The sequence below is a fragment of the Rhopilema esculentum genome, chromosome 5 (assembly GCF_057945365.1).
Source record: "Rhopilema esculentum isolate cy_ngs chromosome 5, ASM5794536v1, whole genome shotgun sequence".
NCBI classification, from domain to species: domain Eukaryota; kingdom Metazoa; phylum Cnidaria; class Scyphozoa; order Rhizostomeae; family Rhizostomatidae; genus Rhopilema; species Rhopilema esculentum.
The window spans coordinates 1,968,942-1,987,796 of record NC_142819.1 but is presented as its reverse complement, the minus strand read 5'-3'; the positions used below and the strand labels follow the sequence as shown (position 1 = coordinate 1,987,796).

General features: G+C 36.7%; 1 protein-coding gene across 3 annotated transcripts; it reads right to left on the bottom strand.

Moving 5' to 3' along the window:
- Window positions 1-2,232: 2,232 nt before the first annotated feature.
- LOC135689994 (soluble guanylate cyclase 88E) lies at window positions 2,233-18,770 on the bottom strand. 3 transcript variants are annotated; one of them, XM_089108646.1, is made up of 10 exons: window positions 18,454-18,770; window positions 13,917-14,772; window positions 13,132-13,301; window positions 11,752-11,881; window positions 11,188-11,334; window positions 9,820-9,966; window positions 9,072-9,231; window positions 8,427-8,536; window positions 4,883-4,972; window positions 2,233-4,144 (listed from the first exon to the last, which is right to left on the bottom strand). In XM_089108646.1, the coding sequence occupies exons 2-10, from the start codon at window positions 14,691-14,693 to the stop codon at window positions 3,653-3,655; spliced, it is 2,223 nt and encodes a 740-aa protein (XP_088964772.1). In that variant the 5' UTR covers window positions 14,694-14,772; window positions 18,454-18,770; the 3' UTR covers window positions 2,233-3,652. The 3 variants fall into 3 exon arrangements, with proteins under 3 accessions (XP_088964772.1, XP_065063464.2, XP_065063465.2); XM_065207392.2 differs by lacking the exon at window positions 18,454-18,770 and adding an exon at window positions 17,115-17,764; XM_065207393.2 differs by lacking the exon at window positions 18,454-18,770 and adding an exon at window positions 16,783-17,105.
- Between the last annotated feature and the right edge of the window lie 85 nt (window positions 18,771-18,855).

Genomic DNA, 18,855 nt, shown 5'->3' with positions numbered 1-18,855 from the left:
AAAATTCCGAGAAAAGGAACTGCTAGCGTCCACTTCCGCTTTCAACAGCAGCTTTTCGGAATTGTTGAAACCATGCCAAAATGCAAACATGAGATAATCAAACATGGATAACAAAAATTAAAGAATGAAAAAAACAGCGAAAGCATAACCAAATTCCATTGCTCTGGAATAAGATAATACCTTAGAATTCCACCATATGGAAAGTGAGGAAACGGACCGGAGTTCAGAGTGATGACGTCACAAAAAACAATTTTATAGTTTTTTATTTTGATTCGTTAGTAAACTTCAAATCTTTCATTGGCCATATCTCACCCGATTTGAGATATATTTGTCTGATCCTGTATAATTGGAAGTATTTCATCTCGTATTTCCAGGTGTTGTTTCATTCTATGTGGTTGAAATTCAAAAGTTCTGAAAATAGCTTTTTGTGACGTCACACTGAAAAACTCTACAGTCTAGAAAATTTTACGAAGAAAAAGCAACCTGATTGCTTCATCAGATAGCTCTGATGTTGTACCAATTAGATTGAGCCATTCAACTGTTTGAGAAAGAGGATTAATTCTGTATACGAAACTTTGCTCTCGGTCATTCAAAAGAATTATAAAGTTTGGGTAAGAGAAAATTAAGTAAGCGACACTGAAATTGATAATCCAGTGCAATTATAAGGAATATTGTGTTACAAAGACAATCGTTACATGCCAGGGCCCGCTGTCCACTTTTTGGCGAATAAAAGATCATTGAATCAAAGTCCAAAAGTAAAACAACGTCAGCAAAATGTTTGCTACAATTGGTGTTCGTGGGGTGAGAAGGAGCTTTCTTTACATTCCTCGGTCTCCCAGTATAGGATCAGTGGTTCTAAACCATAGTTTATATAGTGTGAAACCATAGTTCACATTATATCAACTATGTTCTAAACTGGGTGCAGCAATTTTAAGAAATTATCCACTTGCTTCCTCCCTACCAGCCCCCGTTGTGGCAAAATTTTTGATCACCCTGTGTAACTTGTAGATTTTGGTTCTATGTATTTGTTGCAGTCTATAGGTATGTCGATATAAAAATAACGGCAGATAAAATCTTTTATCTAAAAAAGATATGGCACAAGAACTGAAGCAAATAAATTTTACTAGCGAATACTGGGAATGAAATAGAACAGTACATGTATTTCGTTCAAAGCTTGTCTTCTTTCAAATATTTGCCGCTGCATTGAAAACGTTTTTGAAATACTCTTCTTTCTTTCCCAGGGAATTCAGTACAATTTTTATCAGAAATTTTGATTGGTCACTGGATGTCAGCGTCAGCTGATCCGGATTTTACCATTTTGCAGAGTCTTAAGAGCTATCTGTATATCGATTAAGGAGACACAATCGAACAATTCCGGAAATGAATGATGATTTCATGGAAATTCCATTGCCGGAGAAAAAGATTATCAGCTGGCTTAGCCTGTACAATTTTACGGTACCATTTGCTAATATCTATTGTTCCTTGATGACTAACTAAATTAATGAAAAACAGCAATAACTTTTTAATCTAGATCAGACTATGAAGAAAACATCTTTTCTAAAAAGGAATTTCCTTCTTAGTTTGTGTTGTTTTTCTCGTCTAGCTCTGTTCTTGTTAATTCGCAAAACTTCCAGAAAAAAATCAAAGTTCAGTAAGTACGTTGACAACCAAGGTACTTACTGAATTCTGCTGAGAAGGGGCATTAGATGTCACAAATGACTTCTTTGAATTGAAAATGAAAAAGAACATTTCAGTAGGCCATATTCTTTTTAAAAACATGTGCACCATTATACTTTTTATATATGAAAGGACATGAAAAAGTAAAACGGTGTTTAAACGATCTTCTCGCTGATCCTCAAGTCAACAACATAATTATCAGCTGATACAAAACAGTTTATTTGTCAAGACAAAAGTAGTTTTACTATCTTGGAGAGTGTACTTCAAATACAGGTGATTAAAACTTAAGAACTCTTCTTTACCATCTGCGTATCATCGTTTTTTATAGAAACGTTATATCTGTATTAAACAAATATGCCAATTTTACGACAATGGTCGTGTAAACCACAGAATTCTGCACTTTGAGAAGTGCAGCTCTAAAATTCTCCTTAAAATTCCTTTAAATTTGCTGGTGTGATTTCTAAGAAAATGTCAGCAAAGATAGCAGTCTTTGGTAAGTTGTATATTTTCAGTAGGCATGATATGAAAACTTTCTTAAAATTATCATGATATTTGGAAATATTTTATCATAAATTTTTGAAATTCAGATCGAAAAGAACACTGAATAAAGATGTGGAATCTGTTTTTAACTTCGGTTGAGCTGTAAGAGTTTTTAGAAGATTTTCCTTATGTTTAGTGAAGGCTCTGGAAGCAACTTATGAGTAGATTTTATTATGAAACCAAATTGTTTTAAATATGTTTAAAAATTGCGAACCTAAAGCCAAGCTTCAGTGCTGATAGATCCTAAAAATTGAAGCCACAAAGTATGAAAGTTTGTCGCGGAATTGCAAAACTCTTTCATAATCGTAAGCAGTTGAGGAAACTATGGTGATTGCGGGGAAAGAAAATAGCCCCAGGGTCAGAATAACTCGTAAATTTAACTCGAAAAAGCGGGAAATTTGACATTTGAAGAGAAAAAGATAATCGGCCCAAAAATAACTTGGAAAATTACTACACTTCAGAGCCACTAACATTTTAAGGAATCATTCTCCGGCATTTGCCAAATTTACCTTAATGAATGGCTTGAATGAATTTAACCTGAGTGGGTTACTCACCAGAGAAACTATAATTTATAAACTCCAAGTTACAATTAACTATTAAAATTCACTATTTTCTATAAATAAACATAACAAAAAATATCCTAAACATATTTAGTAACTTAAGCAGCGAAAATGAGCAAATAAATTCTCGTTTTTACATATAAGCAAGCCATGCAAAGTTCAAACATCAGTTCGTAATAACAGTACATTTTCAAAATGAAGGAAAGTTTTTGGCTCAAGATAGAGCAACGGAAGACACTGAAAGGGTAAAATGAGATCTTTTGGATTTTCCATTGGGAGACAGAATATCTTGAATGATGGAAAATGGGAACTGATGGTAAACAAGTAGCGTATGAAATCAAATTTTAGTATTTAAGACTAATGAAGGACAAAATTGACAAGGAAAATAGGACAGGGAAACGGGATCCAGGTCCCTATTGGAGCCTCTCATAGGACAAATAAATATCGAGACTGAAATTTAAACATAAATCAAAAACCAAAAGTAAATTTAGTCGTGACCTGAATACGATCCTGGCTGCAGTTAGAAAAGTCAAAGCATATTGGCTAGTAGGAAATTCATTTGTATTTTGTACAATGTCTGTTTCAACATGGAACCCAAACCTCAAATTGGCTTTCTTCATTAATGTAATATTGATAATAAGAAATACGAAATCCAACTACCTACGGAGAAGCAACTATCATAATTACAATACACCTATACTTTAACGATGTTTTTCATCGAATTAGTCATCTATTTACAAGCAGAATTAAAGTTAAGTTTTCATGCTCTTCCACAATCAAGTACGTTAAACGAAATACCAGCTAATTCAAATCCTGAAAAATATCGAGTTTGAAAATTTGGGAGGGGCAGAATCGCCAGCTCACTTGAAATTTTGCTACAACAATTGACAAGCAGTACTTTTAACACGGTTGGTTTTGACAGCTTTGGCTGTTTGTGATGTAGAAATATGACTTTTCGATCCATTCAGCTGCAAGTAATGTGAAACATCATTGGATGATGTGCTACTTACGTTGTCCACCACTTGGTCCTCTTTCGTTTTCGTGTCATCAGCCTTCCAGTGTTCTTTGCCTTTGTCGTCACTGGACCGTTCTTCAACATTGTCATTGCTATTTATGCAGCCATGTTGGCTGTCACCATGATGACCGTTCTTAACGCCATTATGGCTGCTTGGCTCTTCAAACCTCTTTTTTGCTGGTTGAGGATTGTCTTCAGCGTCGAGAGTTTCTTCGAAGACCGGCGTCATGTCCATCATCATGTTATCGATTAGGCCCGCGGATTGTTCGACGGCTTTAAGGGACAGCCAAGAGACTGCTGTTAAAGGTTTTCCTCTACCCATCAGCCAATATGTTTGCATTGAGCCTTTTCCCTGCGTTAAAATGTACCCACAAAGTGAAAGTATAAGTACATTTACCGTGAACTGGTGCCTAGGTAAAGGCCGCTCTACGTTTTAACTTGTACATCCATGCATTTGCTTAAGCCGTGAAGGCCGACGCGGACTTGACTAGTTCAGTCTGTGTGAAGGGTTCAGTTCAGTATGTGTGCAGGCTAAATCAGGAGTACCTTTAATGAAGTACCGAAACCTAATCGAAATTTCATTACTGCAGTCACGAGGAAAGGAAGAAAGAGCGCATGTAAGATAGTTCTCACAGCGCAAAAACGCACCACGCAAAAACGCACCGCGCAAAAACGCATCGCGCAAAAACGAACTGACCTATGTGGACATCGGCTTAAAACCTTAAAACATTTTGCATATTCTGAGCTTTTACCAACAAGGTGCTAGAGATTCTAGTGGTTCTGCTTGTCAATATGATAATTTTGTCGATTTTCGCAATAGGCTCTATTCGTATAATAACAAAAAAGGTACTTAGTTCTAACGCTCTCTGCCTTGCTTTCATTTTACACTTGTCTCACTCCCAGTGCACATCGTATGCAACCTTCAAATGGTACATGCGGGTTGTGTCCTGTCAGTCCCCAATACACCTATAGTAACAAACCTTTGGCTTCATGGGAGGATGTAGTAGAGCAGGGACCCAGGCAAAGCTTAGCTGTCTCTGTTTAAATATATCCTATGATAAGTGAAAGTTCTAATAATTAGAAGCATTACCTTCACCATTATGCTGCCCCTTCTACGGATGACGTAATGTTTGCCTTCAAGTTCTTTTTTTGTTGTTTCACTCATATGAATTGACATGGCCTAAAAATATAAAACATTGTTGATCGATAAATTATGATCACGAATGAATGATATCAAATTATAAATGGCAAACGGGGACTCAAAGAGATACTCAAGAAAATAAAGAAAGAGACAGCCTCTTAACTAAATCATCAAAGTTCTTTTTCTTTACTTCTGTATGCAAAAATTCTGCAGACATGACGTATGATTCTTAAAAACACTCGGTTCATTTGAAAAGTTACATTTGATCACTTGTGTAGCATAGTCATTTGATAACGGGCTAGGCTCGAAACGTCGTTATTTATTAAAAAGAATTGTTTCTGGTACAATTTACTTGCATTCATCGTTATCTTAGCATTATATTGTGCCGCACGTAATCTAGTATATTAGTGTAAATGTTTTTTGCCACAACATATCTTCTGCTAGAAATTATTTGATACTAAATGAAAGTCAGACTTTGTAGTGCATCCCGAATTGTGCATGTCGGTACATGTCGACCGCTGTTCAGTCTTGAAATAAACGACCGTCGTGTTTCGCAACACTGTACGTGGTATGTATCTAATTTGAAAACATAAATTGCTCACTAAAATCAGTGCTCAATAAAATCAGCGCTCACTTAAATCAGCGCTCACTAAAATCAGTGCTCACTAAAATCAGTGCTCACTAAAATCAGTGCTCACTAAAATCAGTGCTCACAAAAATCAGTGCTCACTAAAATCAGTGCTCAATAAAATCAGTGCTCACTAAAATCAATGCTTACTAAAATCAGTGCTTACTAAAATCAGTGACTAAAATCAGTGCTCACTAAAATCAGTGCTCACTAAAATCAGTGCTCACTAAAATCAGTGCTCACTAAAATCAGTGCTCACTAAAATCAATGCTTACTAAAATCAGTGCTTACTAAAATCAGTGACTAAAATCAGTGCTCACTAAAATCAGTGCTCACTAAAATCAGTGCTCACAAAAATCAGTGCTCACTAAAATCAGTGCTCAATAAAATCAGTGCTCACTAAAATCAGTGCTCACTAAAATCAGTGCTCACTAAAATCAGTGCTCACTAAAATCAGTGCTCACAAAAATCAGTGCTCACTAAAATCAGTGCTCACTAAAATCAGTGCTCAATAAAATCAATGCTTACTAAAATCAGTGCTCACAAAAATCAGTGCTCACTAAAATCAGTGCTCACTAAAATCAGTGCTCACAAAAATCAGTGCTCACTAAAATCAGTGCTCAATAAAATCAGTGCTCACTAAAATCAGTGCTCACAAAAATCAGTGCTCACTAAAATCAGTGCTCAATAAAATCAGTGCTCACTAAAATCAATGCTTACTAAAATCAGTGCTTACTAAAATCAGTGACTAAAATCAGTGCTCACTAAAATCAGTGCTCACTAAAATCAGTGCTCACTAAAATCAGTGCTCAATAAAATCAGTGCTCAATAAAATCAGTGCTCACAAAAATCAGTGCTCACTAAAATCAGTGCTCACTAAAATCAGTGCTCACTAAAATCAGTGCTCACTAAAATCAGTGCTCACTAAAATCAGTGCTCACTAAAATCAGTGCTCACTAAAATCAATGCTTACTAAAATCAGTGCTTACTAAAATCAGTGACTAAAATCAGTGCTCACTAAAATCAGTGCTCAATAAAATCAGTGCTCACTAAAATCAGGGCTCACTAAAATCAGCGCTCACTAAAATCAGTGCTCACTAAAATCAGTGCTCAATAAAATCAGTGCTTACTAAAATCAGTGCTCACTAAAATCAGTGCTCACAAAAATCAGTGCTCACTAAAATCAGTGCTCAATAAAATCAGTGCTCACAAAAATCAGTGCTCACTAAAATCAGTGCTCACTAAAATCAGTGCTCAATAAAATCAGTGCTCACTAAAATCAGGGCTCACTAAAATCAGCGCTCACTAAAATCAGTGCTCACTAAAATCAGTGCTCAATAAAATCAGTGCTTACTAAAATCAGTGCTCACTAAAATCAGTGCTCACAAAAATCAGTGCTCACTAAAATCAGTGCTCAATAAAATCAGTGCTCACAAAAATCAGTGCTCACTAAAATCAGTGCTCACTAAAATCAGTGCTCAATAAAATCAGTGCTCACTAAAATCAGTGCTCACTAAAATCAGTGCTCACTAAAATCAGTGCTCACTAAAATCAGTGACTAAAATCAGTGCTCACTAAAATCAGTGCTCAATAAAATCAGTGCTCACTAAAATCAGTGCTCACTAAAATCAGTGACTAAAATCAGTGCTCACTAAAATCAGTGCTCAATAAAATCAGTGCTCACTAAAATCAGTGCTCACTAAAATCAGTGACTAAAATCAGTGCTCACTAAAATCAGTGACTAAAATCAGTGCTCACTAAAATCAGTGCTCAATAAAATCAGTGCTCACTAAAATCAGTGCTCACTAAAATCAGTGACTAAAATCAGTGCTCACTAAAATCAGTGCTCAATAAAATCAGTGCTCAATAAAATCAGTGCTTACTAAAATCAGTGCTCACTAAAATCAGTGCTCACTAAAATCAGTGACTAAAATCAGTGCTCACTAAAATCAGTGCTCAATAAAATCAGTGCTCACTAAAATCAGTGCTCACTAAAATCAGTGCTCAATAAAATCAGTGCTCACTAAAATCAATGCTTACTAAAATCAGTGCTCACTAAAATCAGTGCTCACTAAAATCAGTGACTAAAATCAGTGCTCACTAAAATCAGTGCTCACTAAAATCAGTGCTCACTAAAATCAGTGCTCACAAAAATCAGTGCTCACTAAAATCAGTGCTCAATAAAATCAGTGCTCACTAAAATCAGTGCTCACTAAAATCAGTGCTCACTAAAATCAGTGCTCACTAAAATCAGGGCTCACTAAAATCAGCGCTCACTAAAATCAGTGCTCACTAAAATCAGTGCTCACTAAAATCAGTGCTCACAAAAATCAGTGCTCACTAACATCAGTGCTCACTTACATCAGTGCTCACTAAAATCAGTGCTTACTAAAATCAGTGCTCAATAAAGTCAGCGCTCACTAAAATCAGCGCTCACTAAAATCAGTGCTCACTAACATCAGTGCTCACTTACATCAGTGCTCACTAAAATCAGTGCTTACTAAAATCAGTGCTCAATAAAGTCAGCGCTCACTAAAATCAGCGCTCACTAAAATCAGCGTTCACTAACATCAGTGCTCACTTACATCAGTGCTCACTAAAATCAGTGCTTACTAAAATCAGTGCTCAATAAAGTCAGCGCTCACTAAAATCAGTGCTCACTAACATCAGTGCTCACTTACATCAGTGCTCACTAAAATCAGTGCTTACTAAAATCAGTGCTCAATAAAGTCAGCGCTCACTAAAATCAGCGCTCACTAAAATCAGCGTTCACTAAAATCAGCCTTCACTAAAATCAGGGCTCATGAAAGTCTTGAGTCAGCCAATATCTTTTTTAGGTCTAAATGTAGAAAAGCTAGCGCATACCATTGAGTGGGATTCCATCCTTGACGCAGTATTGACGGCATCACCAAATAAACAGTAACGCGGCATTTTGATACCAACCACACCAGCTACGACGCTGCCAGAATGAATTCCTGGCAAAAATGTTGGATTTGTAACAACAAGTAGTAGCGTGAACATCAAGTAGGGACTTAAAATGCTGGTCTAGAGGCAGAGTTTGGGGAAGGGATGGACCTTTGAGTGCCAAAAAAATGGTGGGCTTGGGCTAAGTCGCATAGCAGCATCCAATACCAATTCGCCACTGGCCCTATTTAGATTTATTGCCAATAGTTGATGATAGATCAAACACTATCTTGGTTTCTTTTCTAGCCACTTGATAACAAGCACATGCTCAAAACGTCGTGTTTTCAACAATCAAACCATTCTATTTCATTCTAGTACTTAATTAATTTGCTAACTAATATATCGTTATTTTGGATGAAGTGCCACATGTAACGTACATATTTAATTGGATATCATCTTGACGTACTTGTAACATGAATCAGAAAAGGCAAACACCCTTAAGATAAGAACTGAAACATGACAATCCAATGTGGGATCGTCATACAGTTTTTGCCGAGCACTGTTTGTGTAATCAAGAGCTGCTACATGTGGATGTACAAAGCATACCTATGCGTATTTTTAGATGCCCGTTGGTATTCGATGGTTCAGGAATATGGTAGACAGCATCAAGCATTGCTAGTGCCATATCAGCCACGCGCTCTCCATGGTTCATCATTCGCTCTGGTACCCCGCTTACAACCATATACGCATCACCAACGGTCTCTACCTGAAATGAATAGGAGCAATGAAGGATGCTGAAGGGATGTACTCAAGGTATATGAATTTGCATCCGATTGAAGTACTTCAACCAACAATGCTTTAGAAAGATTTGTATTAAAAAATAGAATATCCATTCTGACTTTAATGTTAAATAGGTCTAGCACTATTCATTAGCCTGATATATGTGTAAAGATATGAACTTGGATGTTTACGTTGTATATTGAATTGAATTTGATCGTAACATGTTCGTGACTTTACAGTGATGAGTTATGTCGTACCAATATAGTGATGTTTGTTCAAGTATAATTGTCGTGATATGTGTTGATCTGTATTGGCGTCCTATTGTGTTGATCTGTAATTAAGGCTTTCTTTCAAGTTGTTTTGTACTTGATTAAAGTTCAGTTGATTAAGAGAAGCACTCGAAGAAACACGTTGCCTATCTCTCTCTCGCATCTCTCTGCCGAACCTAACGCATATTGTTAAATATGCTGAGGTATCCTGTCAACAAACAACGCAAAATTGATATTTAATAATTTGAAAGAACATCGTCAAAGCAAAATTTGTGATCAAATAGCTATTTTCAGGTTGAGCTTACCTTATAAACAGAATGTTTCTCGCTTAGATTGTCGAAGGTTGTGTATAATAAATTTAGTAGCTCGACCACTTGCATTGGTTGAATAAGTGAGCAGATTTTAGTAAATCCAACAATATCACTGAACAAGATGCTGGCATTTTCGAAATTCTGCAAAAGAAACATTGCATGTAATATTATGATATGTGTAAAAGGATACTTCCGATGAGTAAAAAAAGCCAATAAATAGCAAAAACGTAAAAATCTGGAACAAGTTAAGGGAACAAAATCAAGCTAAATGGTAAAATTCTGGAACAAGTTAAAAGCTTCAAATTCTTTGGACGCATTTCGACAAGCATCGGCTATTGCAGTACAGAGATGAGATCATGGATCGCGCTAGAAAAGGTTGCCTTTAATTCGAGAAGAGAATTATAGTTTAGTACACGGTTGAAAAAGAGAATGGTTAAGACTTTGGTGTACTTTGGTGTATTATTGTACGGGTCAGAGTCATGGACACTGAAAAAGGAGGATATCAGGAGATTGGAAAGTGTAGAGATGTGGTTTTGGAGGAGAATGGTGAAGATCAGCTGGATAGAAAGAGTGACAAATGAGTAAGTATTGCGAAGGATTGGAGAGAACAGAACATTAATCTCAACCATATATAACCGGCAGAAGAAGTGGATTGGTCACGTTATGAGACACCAGGGAATACTAAGAAATATCATCGTAGGGAAGATAAACGGCAAAAGGAGCAGAGGAAGGAAGAGAATGACATTGTTTGATCATTGGCGTAAGAAAACATGTGGAGAAATCAAGCGTAGAGCTGAAGATCGTGATGGTTGGCGCGTGTGGCGCTGAACCTGCCTCGCGGCAGACAACCAAGAATAAGAAGCAAAAACGTACAAAATGTGAAGCCTCGTTGCGACAAAGAGGCGATTTGTGAATTCAGACATGCTGGGTGTCTCAAGAATTTCACTTTTCTTTGTTGTTTGATTGAACAGAAGGTCTTATTCTTACCAAATTGACGAGATTTCAAAGTTTAGTAATCGACAATGACAAACGAACGTTTTCAAGAAGCAAACGACTACGATATTTCTAAAGTGGAGGCGAATTACGACAAATCGAAAAAATATATCCCTTTTCATTATCAGGGCTAGCATCAACTATTTTAATATTATTATTTTAATGAAAATATTCTCAACAATCTAACTGATATAACTAAAGTATTGAATCCCTTGCACTAAGCACAGGAGCCAAGATGTGCTAAAATGGAAAACAGTGACAAAAAACAACTGTGAAGGAAAGGAGATGCAGAGAAAACCTTCGGTTTGAATGGCCATGTTGCATGGTACATTTTTTTGAATATGAATTACACTAATGCTAATGAAATACCTCGCATGTATTGACTGCCAGGTCCCCTGAACGCAGTCTGTCTGCAACTGACTTAGGAATCATATTATATAGCAGCTTGTCTGTTTTCTGCATTTCGACATCGAGCTTCTTCATGCTATCTTCAAGCATTGCACTTTTTTGCAGCTCCTGGTTAGAAAAATCCCACAATAACATACATAAGGATATTTATACACGACAAGCTCCGTTACATTTAGAAGTATTTCAAGTTTTTTTATAAAAGGATGACAACTTGTAAATTCTGCTCAAGTTATGGAAAGCTCGATATCAGCGAAAGCTTGAAGTAACCCACGTTAATCTTGATCTAAACAGGAACTGAAGAAAACATTTTTTTAATTTAGAATAATTTTAGTTACCGAGCTGCCAAATAATCAGACTTAAACAGCAGTTAAAGACATTTTGAGTTTGATGGTGTGCTAGTTAAAAAAATCGTTCTTCGTAGCTTTGCCTTCTAAACACCTTGACCTGGCTTCAAACTAGATTTGAACTATATTTGTGTGCGTTTAAAGATATTCAATGCCGTGCTACCGGAAGATAATTAAATACCTGCTCAAGCGCAATTTTCAGTTCAGCAGATTTCTGATTGCCAACGAGAACGAGGTCACGTGATGCATCGTGCAAACTAAGATCGTTGAGGTAGAGTCCAATATTGAACATGTGATCGAGGTCTTCTAGACTAAAAAAGCATTAAAAGTAAATCAATAATCACTAGTGCAATTATCAACAATCTTGGCTAATCAGTCATGGCTATTATTAACAATCAGGGTTAGTCAGTCAGGGCAATCACTGAACATTAGGGCTATCATAAACAATCAGGGTTATAAGTTACAATCACAGTTATCATTTGACTATCTGGGTTAGACGATCAGGGCAATCACTAATAAATCAGGGCTAGTCAATCAGGGCTACAATTAAGGATATCATTACTGCAAGACCTGATCACAGCTACAGTGACTGCGAAAACAATATCGTGCATTCTAACAGTGTAGCTCCGATACAAAAACTGCCTTGTATTTAAAAATTTTCGAAATTTTTTTATTGATATTTACGCCAAAGTTTGATGAGTTGAGTTTTCTATCGATTGATGAAAAATTCGCTGTTCCTTGAAAGTTGGGTCGGGCAAAAATTAATGAAAGGCATTTTCTGTAGTAAAATACATCACGAAGTGTTTTGCTGTGTTTTGTCATAAAATTACGGTTTTAAGGTATGATAATTCTTTCTTTAATTGCATTGTACCTGTTTTAAATTTTTACAGAAAAACACAAAGTGATTGCATTTACTTCAGGCTATAACTAATAGGAAGAATGTGACGAAAGAAAAATCCTGAAAAAACCTGACAAGGCTTAATGCTTTTTATATATATATTCCAAGTCAAACGCCACAACGTATGATGGGTAGCTTGTATAGGCACAAACTCACCTTACTACCCCATTCAAAGATTGCGTGTTTATATTCTGTTACTAAATTGGAAGGTGGGGATACAAAATATCAGCACTAACCGCCCAGCATTGACGCTATATCAATATCGGGTCATTGGGTATGTTGATGCATAAAGTTGAAGTAGTATCATCTGGTGGGTAGCAGCTCTAATCCAGGGGGTAGGGGGCAATTTTCAATTATGTAAAAAAAGGTTTTCGTTCTATTATTTTTGTCGATGAAACAAGAATTTCTAGCAATTTGAATAAACTATGGTTTTTAAAAATTTTTGATCATATTAGGGCTCAATTTCTTGAGGAAAATTTTCTCAATTTCTTATAATTATCTGTATAACTTAGTTTCAGACTGTATTCCTTTTTAAACTTGCTTCTTTGCACTCGCACTGGAACCATTCGAGAAACCTGTTAACATAAATCAATTAGTGTAGTTTCTTTTACGGGGGAGGGGAACATACATTACTGGTTTTGTATTTGAATCATCAATACTCACACAGGTGATGCCAGATACATGAAGGCGTTCCATGTTGGCACGTACTTCATTTGCCCCTTCAAGTGCAAAAAGCATACATCTTCACCCTCGCTGTTTTCATAGACGTCACTGTTGTTCACCACAGGGATACGAGCATTCAGCTCAAAAACGCAGTTCGGATGAGATCGAATCTGTAACGAAATTTAAAATGCTTAGATTATAAAACTGTTTATTCCTATGAAATGCTAATTAACGATTGTTTATTTAAATGCAAATCAAATTTTGTAGTCGTAGGCCAAGAGGATCGTTCTTTTCATAAAGCCAATATGAATAGCACAACTGATACCTGCTAGAGTTATACCTCTGAAAGGTATTTCGCAAAAGTAATAACTAATTAAGCTGCAAACGATCTGCGAAGCAAAATTTTCCCCTGGCAGCAATTTGGAAGCGAAAATTTTTTAACGCTATCACAAACAAGTGCATCTCAATATTCCACAGTAAACAATTCTTTGGCCTTTGTAGGAGAATAAAATCAAGAAAAATTTAATGCAACTTCTTGAGATAAAATTTATTACAAACTTGTTGATGGCATTTCAAGCTGCTTGTAAATATGTACGACTGACTCGTGTACGACTCGCTAAATGCCAACGGTTACTAAGTGTCAAAGGTAACACATATTCAAAAGATCATGTATATGTATCTAATTGACTTTCTGCAGTAACCAATTTCCTCAATTTTCTGATGCCTCTAGCTTCCTATAACTCGTTTTTACAAATAAATGGCTTAGAACTGAAGATAACACATACACTTTCCCACGTGAACGGAATCGCTGGCCGAGTTAAGACGAAAATTTCGTCCACAAACTTGTCCTGGATGTTTGGCAACACTTTGACAAGAGATTCACCAATTCCAAACATCTTCATATCTTCACGAAACAGCAGATGAAAAGGAAACATTCCAAGAATGAGCTCTGTAGAGATCGTGGAGCAGACATCATTTACACCAGTGGAGACCTTTCTTCCTTCCACCCTGTTCAAGAAGTGGAGTCTGAAAACGGCATGGGTTCCTTCAGCACTCTCTTCTTTCTCCTCAACCTCGGCTGTTATATTCATATTGAAAAGATACAAGGCCATTTCCTCGAGTTGGCCACATACATAAGAAGTGTAGCCATTTCTCTTGGAGCGATAGTGGAGCCTTAGTCCATCTTCCGTTTCTTCATCGCAGTAGAAACTTGGTGTTCGCATTCCGGGGTAGGAGAAACGCAGACAATCGTGCATATAGTCAAGACCATTAACAAATTCTTTGAGATTTCTTCCAACTGTTTTCAGCATTTTATGATAGCCATATTCGCCACAAACACGTGGGAATTTCAAGCCCATTCCATGAAGAATCTTTTCCTTGGACCAGCCTGTGACTTTTGCGGCAGCGACAGCGAGCTGCATGAGTTCGTCGTCTGGATATCGCTTGTGCACGCAATAAACATACTCTTGAAGGCCAGCTTCTCGGCGAATGAGATGATAAATATCTTCCCCAAACTCATTTAAAAGGAAAGACTGCAAGTTGTGGAGGATAAGACCATACATTCTTGCGACGAAAAGAAGAGATTTTAAGGCATATGACCTAGCACATTGTTGCCTGCTCCTGTTGTTTAGGCTGCAAATCCTGCAAAAAGACAAGCACGTAGAAACTAAAGACAAAAAAAATAAATTAGCCCTAAAGGAATTTTGAAGAAACTGCATTCGCTGTCTTACAAATGGTTGCATAACAAGGTGCTACAAGGCCATCTGTTAGATACCTAGATCGCTGTTTGAATATGACAGATGCGTGCCTGGTGCGTGCAGCCGCAAACAAAAATGAGATAAAGAAACGTTTTGATAGCAATCAATATTACAAACTGCAAATTAATTCGCTTCTAAATGTATTGTTCACCCGTCTGTTTTGTATCTCCTAGCCAATATGTGTGATTACAAGGTGTAGCTTCAGCCTTTATAAACTAGGCCATACCAGTGTTAGAATGAAGACGCTGGTGAGGTAGGCCAATAAGCATAGGTTTTTGTCACATATTGCTTTGTTTGGTGCAGCTTACAAAAAGTTTTGTTTACCAGTATGTCATAATACAGTAAGTCTCTGGTTAAATATTGAGAAGCACCATGTCGTGGTAAATTATCCATTAACATCGAACTTTCTTATACTCTGAAAGATATTAGTTAAAAGTCTATTATTCTAAAAAAGGGTTTACCGAAGCAACAACATGCTTCAGATAAAGGGAATTTTCAAATCGTCCATAGCAAACACTCAAAAGAAAACAGAGATCGGCCTTCAGGAGCCACTTCCTGCGTTTCTTAAGGTCCATAAAGCAATCTGAGACAGGCCCGTCGGAACCGGGGGCTGGGGTTAGCCCCCCAATAATTGTCAAACTGTAGTATGTTTCCTTTATAACAGTGTACTGAACGAGAAGGAAAACAATGGGCAACCCCCCCCCCCCCCCCAATACGAATTTCATTCCGACGGCACTGTGAGACGTGTTTGGATGATTTTGCGATACTCTTAACAATGTTAGCTTCATTAGCACAGCTAACGACGAATAAAATGCATTAATATAGAGTCGTTACTGGTACAGCAACAGCAAGGTCGTACACAGCAGACAGGCTTGCACATCGACGAGGCTTCAGTGCCTCATTCAGAAATCAGTTGAAATTTGTAAGTGCTTTTAATGAGTAAGTTCTTGAAAGCGTTCCAGGAACATTCTCTGTTTACAAGCATAAAAGTGTAGTTAGTAGTTAATCGTGTGGGTTATCGAATTCGAAAAAATATGGATGTTATACTTATTAGTAATCTATTAGTAATATATGATATTTTGCAATCAGATCAGAATTAATAGAAAGATTGCAGAGGGTAAATTGATTAATTAAGCCATATAAGGGATTACCGCTCACTTCCCTACGAGTCAAAGCGATTTTTATGCCTGGGCGCCAGACAAAAGAAATTTGGCCGACAACAAAAAATGTGAAGTCTGGAAATATCTTTCCGGACGAAATATTTTTTGAGATGGACAGTATCAAGAATGATTTCAAACTTGTTTGGGCCAGCCGTTATTTAAAAAAACATGGGCATGTAGCTTTACATTAGAAAAACGATATTTATGAAATATAAATAGTAAAAAACGAACTTAAATCACACATAAAGTTCAAGTCGTATTAAAATCTCAATGCAAAGCAAACTCAAATAATCACCAACTCCTGTCCGGATTGGAGAAAGTTGCTCGCCCCGACATGACAAAATAACCACGAAGGCATAAGCAGTTCTTAAAATCGTTTACTAGCTAAAGAGTTCAGAAAGCATTACGGTTCCACGGCTGTGAGCCCAAGGAAAATCATTTCAGGTTGCTGTAATTTTGAGGAAGGCCAACTTATAACTTGCAAAGAGTATATAAAGTGAGAGAAATTTACCGGTGTGCTTGAACTTTACTTTTATCCTGACAAAGGGTAAAGGCCAAGCAATAGATGATTTTACTACGATTCCATATTTAAGAAACTTTCATTTAAAAGATAAAAAGTTAATTCTGAAGAATGCCAACAGGACAAAAATTGATCCGGAAGAAGATTGTGACATTTTCTGAACTCTGCTTAACTATAACCTGTTAATGGATTGAAAATACATCAAAATACAAACCATATGCAATGGGGAGCAAACCTCTGCACACCGTAAGTCTGATGTCAAATCTTCTACTGTTTATGTTTTTCAAAAATTACGACATTTAGGCAGGACTTCAATTGGTTATCCAAACGTGATTGGTGACACGAGCTTCTGACGATTTCCATCATTAAATCTGATCTTAAAATGAAAACTTAGCTGCCAATCTAAACAAAGTGCATAGAAACAATACACAGGCTTATAAGAAATTAATGACGTTCATTTATATTGTGAAAATCGACAACTGCATTTGGTCGAAAGACGCGTAGCCAGAGTTTGAATGCGTAATTAGAATTATACAAAATACTCACACTGAAAAGCTGCCAATTCTGTAGGTATGTCTCTATGCCGATGTCTACAGGGAGTTGGAAGTTTGCCGGCGCTTTGCGTCAGACTTATCTTACATTACACAGCAGTTAGAACAAAACAAGCTTATCACGGTGACAGACAAATATAATAGGAATAAACATATATATGCATGGCGTATTATAATTTTCTAATTCGAAAGAATATGATTGGGCAATCTTCGTCTACTTTAAGGATATTAACAAGAAAACACGATAAAGGGCAGATTACTGATTGTCTGACTGAAACCAATTAAACAAAGCATTGTCTTGTTGTCATGACATGTGGCTAGCATGCTCCTTCGCAACAGCAATCAAAACACTGATTGTAATGTCATACTCTGATCTTCATCTTCATCTGAAAATCTTTCTTTATAAATCCATTATCTTGCATCATCGAGTCACCATTTTTTTGCTTTTTTCAGCTACTCCTTCGTTGCTTTAAAGCAAAATCACGCACAAATATACCCACTTTGACTTTGTGAACTTGAAATGGTGCACATTTATTTTGTCTCGCTTTTAGAGGCTCCTGTCACATGTAACCATGCAACAAAGATTCGTTCAGGACACTTCAAGTTGACTTTTGCTATCTTAAACTCTCAAGGGAAATTGAAATTTGTTCGAGATGAGAATATTAAAAGCAAAGGTTGACCATTCGAAATTTCTAGTGGTCAACCTTTGCTTTGAATATTCGACCATTTGAAAACTTCTAGGTGATACATTTGTTACAAGAAATGGACGAAATAAATGATTACTGATGCGCAATGGTTCCAAAATGTCTACTATGTAAAAATAAATGACCAAGGGTCTGTTCTTCAATATCGTATGACGTTGCGCCTAACTCATAATACAGATGCATTATACTTCTGTGGTTTTTCAAAAACAAGTAACTCCTTCGTGGCATTTCAAAATCTGCTGCTGGCCTTGTTATAAAATCATTACATAAAACTTTATCATCTTCTTGGTTATTCTCTAATACTTTATTAACCAAATGTTCAGGATGTATTCCTTCTTCAGTTTCCAAAGCAGTTGTCTTGGGGAATTTTCTCAGTTTTCCCTTGAAATTTCTCTATATGTTCATGAGATCCTTGAAGAAGTCGTGAAAAGAATCTACATGTTTCTTTACATATTGAAACATTGAAGCGTACTGTGTTTTACACAAAAGCTTGTACAGAATTGCCTAGACAGCATGGACCACTATATGGCAGACCGGTAAAAGAGAAATGTTATGTTACATATGACATGGGTAAAAATTTACGTTTTTTCATGTGTAATAGAAAAGATTAAATAACCATCTGATACTTACAAATACAATGTTCGTCTGTTTATTTGTCTGGTTCAGCAAAAGAATTTGCAAAGTTCGAAATAACAGGCTTGATAAACTGGAAAATTCCTCTAAGGGAAATAGAAAGAGGTTCAACACAGAAAATCCAAAGATATGGGGCAGTCGAGATCAAGGGCGGATCCAGAGCAAATTTGAAGAAGGGGCAGTTGGTAGTGGGGGCGCTGAAAAATTTAAAAAATTGACGAGAGTACGCTGTATACAACAATTTCATATCCATTTTCGGAATAAACAACATAACTTTGAGGTTATCCTTGAAGCAAATTAACCTATCGGTCTCAAAAACTTTTTAACCTGATTCCCATTCTTCAAAAGGGGCGCACAGTTTCCAAAGAAGGGACGCCAGACTTGCTTCAACTCGTTAAG